Source organism: Anolis sagrei, chromosome 4 (genome assembly GCF_037176765.1).
Source record: "Anolis sagrei isolate rAnoSag1 chromosome 4, rAnoSag1.mat, whole genome shotgun sequence".
Taxonomy (NCBI): Eukaryota; Metazoa; Chordata; class Lepidosauria; order Squamata; family Dactyloidae; genus Anolis; species Anolis sagrei.
Window position 1 is genome coordinate 78,807,989 of NC_090024.1, and position 12,155 is coordinate 78,820,143.

A 12,155-nucleotide genomic window follows, 5' to 3' on the forward strand; every position below is an offset into this window, starting at 1 on the left:
TCTTGCCATCGTGCTACTTCTGGCCTATTTTGAATGCCTGGCCAAGGATTGGTAGCTGCTGCTAGGGGCAATTGTCCTCGAGGCAGCTTTGATGCTTATCTCTCTCTGCAGAATGACTCGACACCCCCATGAGCCACATCAAAATCCATAATACTGACCTTTGCCCCCCAAAACCTTTCCTTAGCATATAAATAAAGTCAATGTATACATGAGTATATATGGTATGCATGGTATATATTCTTATGAACAAGAATAAAATTGCTCACATACCTAGGCTAAGAAATTTAATATGTTTTAAAAACTATTCATCCCAATAATTTTGTTCCTGTGAAAATTAGCTAACAATCTGAAATACAAACACATTAATTCTATAAGCAATACTGTAGAGGGACTATTGGTATAAGAGCAGTAATGATCCTTTGGTATCATTCTCGATATTTTCTAAAAAGTAAGGCAGTAGGATCTGTACAGGAATTACATGACATTTTTTTTTAAATCACTTTTTGAAAACATATATATTGGGATTGAACCATAGAACACACTCTAATTGAACAACTCAATCACTCAAAAGGGAAATTATTTTCATTTCAAAAATATTTCTAACTACATTACTTTTTTTTGTAATAACAAATTGTTTGACTTTCTAAATAATATACACTGTAAAATTACTTTTACCACGTAAAAGAAAGCAATCCCATAGAAATGATCTTGAGCAGGGAGGAGAGAAGAACACCAAAACAAAAATCAGCTTTTGCTTAAACTGAGCTGTCAGCACTTCCTTTGGTACTTGAAAGTTCTGTTCCTCACTAACAAAGAGGGTCTTCTATTGGAAAATAAAGGTCACTTATGGTGCAGTCTTCCTACGTCAGCAAGCAAATTTCGTCTCTGACTTTCACTCTAAGTATGAAACTCCTTTGACATACAAACAAGAATTTTAAAAAACAGAAGTTCTATAAAAGAAAGCTATAAATATGACAGCTTGATTTTTGTGCACATTGAACCACAAATAGGCTCCAAATAACACAGTGGGTCTCATATGGGAGTATATCTATCAGATCAGATTCTAAAGCTATGAAAAACTGGGTACAAGTAGATTCTGAAAATGTTGACATCACAGCACTTTCAAATGTCAATTTGTTAATTTTGGCCTAACTCTCCAATCTGTTAGAGTCATTTTTAAATCTGATCCTGTACTCTGGCATATTATCTATCTCCCTAATGTGCTGTCATATGCAAATTTGTCATTTAAGTCATTTATAACAATGCTGGATAGCACATGGCCCTGGACTGACCCCTGTGGCACTTCACTAGTCGCTTGTATCTGGGATGAAGAGGAACTACTGGTGAGTGCTCTTTGGATTTGGTTAACCAATACAAATCCACCTAAAAGTTGCATTATTTAGCACATATTTTACTAGCTGTTTTTCAGGAACAAAATGGAAAACCTTGTTGAAGGCCTTACTGAAATCAAGGTATGCCACATGCATAGTATTTGACTTTATCCACTAAGTTTGTAACTCTATCACAAAAAGAGATTATTTGTTTTGAGAAACCTATGTTGACTTTGAGTGGTCACAGCATTTCTTTCTAAGTGCTTACAGACTGTCTGTTTAGGAGTCTGCTTCAGAAATCTCTCCTGATATTGATGTCAAGCTGAATGGCCAGCAATTGTTTTAATCTTCTTTCCCCACTTTTTGAAGATGGGGACAACAACCCTGTTCCTTAGTTTCTATGTGGGAGACGAGGAATAACCTTACCACTCCAATAAAGGCAGAATCCACTCCTAGCCTTCCCCTTTCCCCTTCCTTTTGTCAAACTGCATGAAAGAGTAGAGCTATAGAAGTTGATTCAGGATACAAAATCAAATCCTGATTGAATAGATTGAAACTAAATTTTGACAAGATGAAGGTTCTCTGATCAATTGTAAGGCAGATCGGGGTATCGGGATCAAACCTGTGCTGGATGGGGAATCCAGGATCACCCCCAGACTGCGAACTTGTGACCCCCTGGAAACATGGGTTTGCAGTCTGGGAGTGATCCTGGATTCATCGCTGACCCTGGAGGCCCAAGTGTCAGCAGTGACCAGGAGTGCCTTTGCATAATTAAAGCTTGTGTGCCAGTACCTTGAGACACCAGATCTGGCCACCGTAGTACATGCTTTAGTTACATCTCAATTGGGCTACTGCAATGCACTCTATGTGGGGCTGCCTTTAAAGAGTGCTCAAAAGCTTCAATTGGTTCAGAGAGCAGCAGCAGGTTACTAACTGGAGCTTTACAGGGAGAGAACAACTCCCATGTTACAGTAGCTCCACTGGCTGCCAGTTTGCTACGGGGTGAAATTTGAAGTGCTGGTTGTTACCTTTAAGGCCCTGTAACTAAAGCATCCCAGATACAAATCTTCATGAGTCATTACAGAGGTACAAGAAAGGAAAACCCACAATATATATATTATAAATATATTCAAATCAGTGTTGAACTCAGTTCAGGCCCAGATTACTTGACAAACCGCCTCTCCTCCTACAGTATGATCCTGCCCGGATGCTGTGGTCATCAGGAGAGGCCCTCCTCTCAGTCCCACCACCATCTCAAACCCAGTTGGTGGAGATGAAAGAGAGGACCTTCTCTGCAGTTGCCCCCCACCTCTGCCCTTTCGCTGTCCTCTTTCAAAAAGCTATTTAAAACACACCTACGCACCCAGGCATAAGAAGAGCCTAACATCTGAAGAACTGGCGTGTTAAATATGGACTGCTTTACTGGATATAGCTTTTACCTCTGGATGAGGCTTTTAACTTTGGAAATGGCTTTTAACCTTGTTTACTGTTTTAATGAGGTTTGTGTAACTGTGTTTTATTGATTTTATGATGGTTTAATTTATAATCGATTGTTTATATTGCTTATATTGCTCATTTGCTTTATTTATTATTTCATGTTGTTAGCTGCCCTGAGTCCCTACAGGGAGAGGAGGCGGGATACAAATAAAGTTTTGACTGATTGATTGAAATTCTGAGGATTCCCCATCTTTTCTCCAAGACTTGGGTATGCCAAGCCTTTCTCTCTTACAAACATACTATTACATACATCGAATCATGTTGGTCTCTGTATCTGAAAGCATCCCTCTGTCTGACCATTTTTGGAACATGATTTGTTTCTGGCTCACACATGTCAATGTGTTCAAAATACTCCATTAGATAAGAAGGAATGAACGGCAACTGGACAATTACAGTTTGAATAAATGAAAAGCAAAGTGGAACACAGTATCTACAAATGAAGTACCTTAATGGTCCATAATCTAAAGATCATAACATGAAAAATACATTATATTTTAGGTACTTCATTCTACCATTAGTGGATAAGATCACATTCAGATGTGGTGCCACTACTACAGAGCGTTTATAAGCCCAATTGCTGGCCATCATCTGATGTATACCTGGTTGTTTTTGTCATTGTATTTTTAATGCTTTGTTGAATACTGGTTTTACTGATTTTTTTTCTATTGATAGCTATCTTTTCTTGTAATTTATTTTAGAAAATAAATAAAAACAACTAATAAAGAAACTTCAAAATCATCCTGGTAAAAAAACATTAGGCAGTATACAGTACAACAAGCAAAAAAAAGAAGAAGAAGAAGAAGAAGAAGAAGAAGAAGAAGAAGAAGAAAAGAAATAATCACCACTACCACCAAAAGCAATGACTCACCAAACCAATAATACAGCAGTAAAAAAAGACCAAGATTATTGCTGATTGTTTTGATATTTTACTATTATTAGCTGCTTTGATCTATTTTTTGTGATAAAAAAGATAGGGGGAAATAAAGAGATATTTATTCACCTATGTTTGAAAAACTCTGAAGCAGTATGCAGAGAACAGCTGAGGCCAACAAGAAAGCAACTGAGTTCAACACTGATTTGAATATATTTATAAAATATATATTGTGGGTTTTCCTTTCTTGTACCTCTGTAATGACTCATGAAGATTTGTCCCTTTCTATACACTTTTGGGGCTTTATTCATATGCAACATATGGATTACGACAATTAGAGAAAATTTAAAAGGTGGTACATATGTTTAGAACTTCTGATTTTACTGTTAAGAATAAAATAGCAAACAATTCTTACATGCAAAATATACATGCACAGCAATATTTATTAAGAGTACACACGTATATTAGTTATGCTACTTCTCTGTATTTTACAAAGGAAATCAACACTTACATGCAACTGTTTGCAACTCCTCATAAATGACATCGTATTTTGCACTAAGGAATCTTAGAGAAAAATAAATACAAAAGTATAAAAGCCAATGTCAGCAGGGTTGGCTCAAGCTAAATGTCTATTTGTTTCTGTCTGCCCATCTATCCACAAACACATACTTCTACATACTGTCCCAAACTATGGAAACTAGAGCCAAGCAGGTTACCTTTCTCTCTATGTGGCTTACTTATACAAATTACCTTGCACAATCACAACTGTAATCGACTTCATCTACTTCAACTCTTCTGCCTAAGAGTATGTAGGCTGCATGTAGCACACTCCAGCCTACATACTCTTAGGCAGATCTTTGTATAGGAAAGTATAAGAGTTAGAAGAGAAACACAGTGTGAGCAGGGAGGGTGGATAACCTCCTATTTTGGGGTTGTCCCCCTATCTCTAGTCATGAGCTGCCATGTATAAACTAGCTGGCATTGGTTAGGTTTAACTACAGAGAAGAGGTTTCCTTTATTATAACTATGATTATGTACTGAGAAAATTGTCAGTCAGTCAGGAAGGAAGGAAGGAAGGAAGCTGGGTAGCAGGAAAGAATGGGACTTCTCAAAGAGTGAACTATTTCAAAGAAAAGTCACTTAGCAGTCAAGTTATTACAAGCAATTTTGAAAGACTATGCCAGTCAGATATAGAACAAGCTCCAATTCCCTTGCATAAGATGCTACTTTTAGTTATGATGGGCCAAGACATGCCCTAAAAAACTATAAAAATTCTGTGTTCGTTGTTTTGAGTCCCTCAAGCTAAGGTACAGATATAAAATTTTAAAAAATTAATAATACATCTCCAGATCAGAGTTACTGATATCACCTCAGCCATGTTTAGAGATGTTAAACATCATGAATAAAACAATGAAAATGGTAATCCATGTTACTTAGATTTTAAAACCTATGATTGCATAGTTGGAAAAGTAATTTCAAAATACTGTGTCAGAAAACCCATTTGAATAGCCTAATTAGCAAACAGCATATTTGATGTATTCCAGTAACACACATCCAAACACACACACACTATCTTAAAGAAACCTCAGGCAGAAATCAGAGATTTTGTAATGTGTTCTGCAGTAAACAGTTCTGTTCTCTTTCCCTCTCGTTTGCTATACCAATGTGGTTTGCTTTAACTTTCAATCACATGTTGTTATGTTCATGGAAAGAAATATGAAAGCTGTTTACATGTTTCTTTTTGCCCTCACTGAAATGGACCCATATTACTTGTTGTAGTTCCCTTTATTTAGCTTTCCCAATTGTAATTATTCTATAAAGATTGTGAAACACTTTCCATGTATTTCTTGTTGTGATTTATCATCAAGTTAAGTTCAACTTAACGTGACCCTACAAATGAAAGTCCCCCAAGCCCTCTGGGTTACTAACACTCCTATTTACCCTTTTTTCTGTAGTCTAAACTTCAACATAGCAGAATGTACTGCCTCATTTTCACATGTGGAAAACTTCTTCAGGGATAAGACAAGTCAGCCCATTAAAAAGGAAATGGGGCACACTTGCTGTTAAAACTCTCCAAAGTGACTAATACGCAAGTGGTTGGCACCATAAGACAGCACAGTGTAGTAGTTTAAACATTGGATTACAGCTCTGGAGACCAGGGTTTGAACCTGTGCTAGGCCATGGAAAGTCACTAGATGACACTGGGCAAGTCACACATTCTTAGCTTCAGAGGAAGGAAAATGCACCCCACCCCCGAACAAATCTTAGCAGTGCTAGGTTCACCTTAGTGTCACTGTAAGCTGGAAATGACTTGAAGGCACACAACAATAATTACCATAAAACAACATATGACTCAAGCAAATAATAATAAAATCACCTGAAAACTTATTCACTACAAACATTAGACTCAAAGTGCCAGGCAAGAAATTCTCTGTCTCTGGAACTTTCTAGAGAAGTGGTTCTCAACCTGTGGGTCCCCAGATGTTTTGGCCTTCAACTTCCAGAAAACCTAACAGCTGGAAAACTGGCTGGGATTTCTGTAAATTGTAGGCTAAAATGCCTGGGGACCCACAGGTTGAGAACCACTGTTCTAGGTGCTCCATGAACTTCCAGAAGTTCTTTCAAATGGAGAAAAAACAAATCAAAACTGAAATGTGGGAAAGTCCACTTTTGGTTTTGAAAAATAAGTGTTTATTCATATTCAAAAATGCTGGAAGAAGAAAAACTTAGTTAAAATGTGAGCCCTTGTTTCTGGAGAAGCAATTCCACCTTTTTGCTAGAAAAAGAAAGGTAATCCTGGGGAAATCTAGAGGATTAGAAGGTTGCAAAATCAGCCTTGAGAGACCCCATGTGGCCCCAGGATTGTGTTCTGCCCATGTTGCATTAGACATAACATAATTACTAAGCAACCAGCTGTAGAAGTGATACAAGATAATTAGAATGGACTAAAAAGCCATTAGCCTAGATACACTGTCATGCAGATGCTACAACACAGTGTTCTACCCCTTCTCTTGCCACTTTTAACCTTCAAGTCCACTTAGAAGGGCTGTCTAGTTTTTCTAAGCATCTTTTGCTGAGGACACAGAAGGGAAAGGTTGCTGTGGCAGAAGCAGTTCCAGCAGTGGGTGATCAGATGTATTCTGCTCCCAAAAGTACCTTTGCTAAACCAGCAGTGAATCCCAAGCCATTTGTCTGCTTAAAGCAGAGCTCACACAATGCTACCTTTCTTGAAGGCATTACACGGAAACCATTTCCTGCTTTCATCTTTTCCCAATCTCCTTATGACCCCAGAGGTTGCCTGCAGCAACCCTAGACCTTTGCTAGAAACATTGCTGAAAGGACTAAGGGGAATTACATGTGCACTGTGACGTCTCTTCTTTCCCAGAAAGCTTTTAAATATAAAGGATTTGACTTTCCTTTTAAAAACAAAACAAAACAAGAAATCCACAAACATTCCACACACTTATAAGAAAAGAAAGCAAACGAACAGGATTGGCACATGTGGTATGCAAAAAGCTAGGCCATAATTTCAATAAGGCATATTGGATTACTCTATTTAAGGGTTTCTCGTGCTATATAAGTTTATGCATGCACACAGGCACTAGGCTCCAATGGGTTTTATAGTTTCATAATGTCTGCACATAACATATATTTCCAATGTGACTTACAAACTTCTGAATGCACACAAATGTCATCTAAAATGTGCTGGTGGAAATTGGATGTAAAAAGATAATTGTATGAAAACAAGGGTGGGCAACTGCAGAGGAGAATCCCTTTTACAGTGCACTGGTGCAACCAGGAGAAATATCACATAATTTCCCAGTTGACTCAAATAAGGCCATTTTGGAGATTGAGGTGAGCAAGTCACTCCCAGAATTTGCTTGTATTTTTCAACCAAATTCTGGACTCCAAACAATTACATTTTTGAGGGAATCTGGAGGCATCAAGGGCCTTCTGGGAGGCATATATTGTCCATGGGCTGCATTTTCCCCACCTTTGGACTAAGCCCTTGTGCTGCAATAATAATAATAACAACAACAACAACTACTACTACTACTACTTTATTTTTATTGACCACCACCACCACAAAAACAACAACTTTATTTTTATCCCCCGCCACCTTTTTTCCAATGGGACTCAGGGCGGCTTACATGGAGACTAAGCCCAGAGCATACAACAAATTCTAGCAGCTAAAACACAGTTAATAACATAAAAGCAAATAACATAACAATCCAATTAAAACAATTGAAAACAGCAGAGTCTAAAAACATCATAAAAATGTATCAAATCAACCTCAACAACGAGTAACCAGGAATATGGTGGGCCTGATCAGATTAGAGGAGGGCAGGGCATGGGCTTGTGCAAAAAGCAAACTATAGGGCCGGGGATAAAGTGCTGAATACAACCTTACCAGTAAATTAGGTCTGGGCAAGGAGCAAGTATGCAGTAGATCCATTAGAAAGCAAACATAAATGTCTGAAAAGATGGCATTACAAAACAATATATAATGACAAAACAGAGAAAGCCTCAGATATTTAATTTCTCAAGTTTTAGAAGCTGTGACATAGTAAATAAACACAATCTAGGATCAAACAAATTTGGAAAAAGAGGGCCAGTGGTACTACTACATCATGCATATGGATGGGGAAAATTAATCTCATGGTCAAAATGGATGTATGAACAGCATGTATAGAACTTTAGACTGGAAAAATTAGTTCTCACCCTACTTACTCCTATCACAACATAAAAGAGCCTAGTAAAGGGTAAAAAATACATTGATTTGTTAATTATATGTAAATAATTAGAAAACTGTTTGAAAATACTAATGCCATTGGAGTTTTGCTGTTTTCCCTTCAATTGTTCTTTATGGGATGACCTGTGACAGCTATGCATTAAGAATGAACAAAAATGAAATTGAATTTCTAGGCAGTATTGAATATTTTATGTCAGTTTGAATGATGCTTACCCTGTATTGATGGAAATTATTTCTATCAGTGGGTTCTTTCTAATCTTTGGCAAATCCAATCGAGCTCCCCCCAACCGTTTTCCATTATCCTTTTTCTGACCCAGCAATCTGACAGAGTGACCTTCAAATGAAGAAAAAAAAAAGCACAATTACACATAAAACATTCTGCATTTTCTAAAACAAAATAGACCCCAATCTGCCATTCCGCACTCACTTACTGAAGTGCAAGTTCCACTAAACTCAACAGGAGCACTTCAGAGTAGATATATGTGGGATTCCAGTGTAATGTTTTACATTATACATTTTCTTTTGTTAACAAACCACTAATCAAGCAAAGAAAAATCCAAATAGCAAAATGAGTTCTTAAAAACAAAGTCCCTTCTGTTTTATTTTCTTAAGCTGTTTGATGTAAGCAGGCCAATCAATTCAAAAAGTCAAGTTCTTAAGCAAAAGCTTTCTGATTATAATTACAGCTGAAATAATTCTACAGAGTTGATTTTTTTTACTTAAAAAATTAAGACTGCAGAACTGAAGATGGGTGGCAGTTTGTTTGCTGGTGTCAATTTGGGCAAGAATGTCCACAAAGCACTGCAAAAAGACTCAGAGAAAGGAGCATTTCCACAATTTAGCTCAACGTGTGCTTCCTACATCCCAGTGGCACATTGCCGCTTTTGTGTTTATAAGGTTCCATCTGTAGTTCCATTGAATTCATTCATCAATCACTCACTTTCTTATGGACTTCCAAATACTCAGACCTCAAAACATACAATGCTCATAAAGCCCCATTACCATAATGCTATAAATTCCAGGTCACCAGATTCAACATAATCAATATCAAAGTAGCATTGTCTTTTTTTCAGAGTAGAACTCAATGGAATGTGATTGCTTTGTCCAATAAGGCATTGGAAATGGCAAGGTCCACAATCAAAATACAGTTAATTAAAATGTGTGTTAAGAATCATAGAATCAAAGAGTTGGAAGAGGCCTCATGGGCCATCCAGTCCAACCCCCTGCCATGAAGCAGGAATAAGAAAGTGTGTTCACTTAGTTGCAAAACAAACAAAGGTAAAATTCATCATTTGAGGTGTGGCTGCTTCACTTTAATTACTGACCAAAACTAGTAATACGGTATAAGCTCAGAGCAGAAAATTATCATGATAGATAGCAACTGTTATTTCTAGCTTCATATGGATAAAACTAGTTACTTTAACTTCAGAACATCTTAAATAATGGCTCACAATCAATTTCAGATCCTGGCTTATTCCACAGCATTCTAAAGGAGATAAAGGTCTATATGTCAGCTTGTTCATATTCTGATTTCTAAAGCAAAAATAGGTTTACTAGATCCCAGCCCTGTCTATAAAACAATCCTGTTTTACGTATGTCTTGCTTTTTTGGCAGTAGAAGAGGCTGTAACATCAAGATCAATCAAGTTCTAATTGTACTTCTTGGGTTTCCTTTAAGCATGTCCGTTGCCTCTTTAGACTGTGAGCTGTTGAAACATTTTTGAAATGTAACTATTTCTTTTATTCAGTGTTTTCCAAGCACAGCCTTAAATTACATAGCCAAACAGCAACATGGAGGACTGTTTATAATGCATGTTTTATGGGGGCTTTTCTATGTGGCAACTTGTTCATGCACAGTCATTCTCATTGCTACCATACAAAAACCAGTTTATGATTATATGGTGAAAATCAGAAATGATGCATGATGAGCTCTTTCCCATGGAAAAACTTCACATGAAACCACAATATAATTGCCATATAAAAGGCCATGATAGGAATGCCTACATCTCAGTGGCAGAGCACATTTTTGGCATGAAGCATGTCCCAGAGTCATCTTTTTCAGCACTTTGCCGAAACAGAACTAAAAATATTGAATTTATTCTACAGCAATTTTCACCTAAATCCTATTGAAATAAACGTGAAGCTTCACTCATGACTAATTTATGTGTCGATTTGATTAATTTAATTGTCTTTTCCAAAAATTGAGAACTAAGGAACTTGGAATGATGGTGTCCAAAGGGTAAGATAATAAAATGTCTCTGGGTAACACTGTGTATCTGATTTGAGGTTATGGTATCACTAATATTCCTTTGTCTCTGCTACAGAAAGACATAAATTTCACATTCGTTGTTTACAATCTATTTCTTACTATCAATTTTATACAGCTATAATGAAAAATACCCTAAGGGCATCAGATTCTACTTGATCTTGGAAGCTAAGCAGGGTCAGCTCTAGTTAGCATTTCAATGAAATACTGCCAATGAATATCAGGTTGTTGTTTAGAAGTCAGAGCTCCCTGTTGGCCATCACCACCCCCAGTTCCTTCAGAGTCAAGCCAGTCACTTCGAGGGTAACATCCATCCATCTTGCCCTTGGTCAGCCCCTCTTCCTTTTTCCTTCCATTTTCCCAAGCATCATTGTCTTCTCTAAGCTTTCCTGTCTTCTCATGATGTAGCCAAAGTATTTCATCTTTGCCTCTAATATCCTTCCCTCCAATGAGCAGTCGGGCTTTATTTCCTGGAGGGTGAATATCAAGTGCTACAGGCTATATTTCAGAGGAAGGTATGGCAAAACCACCTCAAAGTATTCAATCTTGTACCAAATCTGATTGTTATTCTCAACTAGAATACACCCACAACTTACTATAACAATACTTATGCAACTTCCATTGTTTTAGTTGATCAATATAATTGGACTGAAGAACTGGACTCAGGCCCTTTTCTTTTCAGAAGAACCAGTTATTAAATGTGAAAGTGTAAGGCCCTCAAGTTCAAACACCAACATGTCAGCAAACATGTCAAGCCACAAAGAATTTATGAACCAGGAACTCATTTCAAAGAACATTAAAAATAAATCCTTCCTTACTAACCAAGTGCAACAGATGTATATTTTAAGGAAGAAAGAAAGAAAGGAAAGCAGAACGAAACACATATAAGTGAATTGGCTGATCATGCAATAGATAAGATTGAGTTCAACACAAAGCCATCAAGTTTAACAACTTTCTCCTCTTTCAAATTAGCCAATTAAATACAGTATATAACTGACGAATGCTGTGAAATATGGTTTTGTTGTTATTGTTAGCAGCCATCAAGTCTTCAACTTACAGTGACCCTATGAATAAGAGACTTTCAAGTCACAGCCCAGCTCAGATCTTGCTGACCCAGGATTACGACTCTTTTGGTTGTGTCTATTAATCTGAAGTGCAGTCTTCTTTTCCTGTTGTCTTCTACCTTTCCAAGCATGACTGGACTTTCTTATGATATGGCCAAAGTACAACAGCCTCTGTTTAATCATCTTGGCTTCTAGGGAGAATTCAGCTTCATTTGCTCTATGAGCCATTTACTAGTCTTTTAGCAGTTCGTGGTATCAGTAGAATTTTTCTGTAGCACCACATTTAAAATGAGTTTATTTTCTTCACTGTTCAGCTTCCATAGAATGATGAAATACAATGGAATTCAGTGTTATATCTTTAAACTTTAGGATAT

The 12,155-nt window shown here is 37.2% G+C and overlaps 1 protein-coding gene across 1 annotated transcript in view; it reads right to left on the reverse strand.

Moving 5' to 3' along the window:
- CDKAL1 (CDK5 regulatory subunit associated protein 1 like 1) overlaps nucleotides 1-12,155 on the reverse strand; it is a 284,435-nt gene that overhangs the window by 184,303 nt on the left and 87,977 nt on the right. Inside the window, exon 7 of the mRNA XM_060774897.2 lies at nucleotides 8,666-8,786. Within this exon, the coding sequence (XP_060630880.1) occupies nucleotides 8,666-8,786 (121 nt within the window). The remainder of the gene's footprint in view (nucleotides 1-8,665; nucleotides 8,787-12,155) is intronic.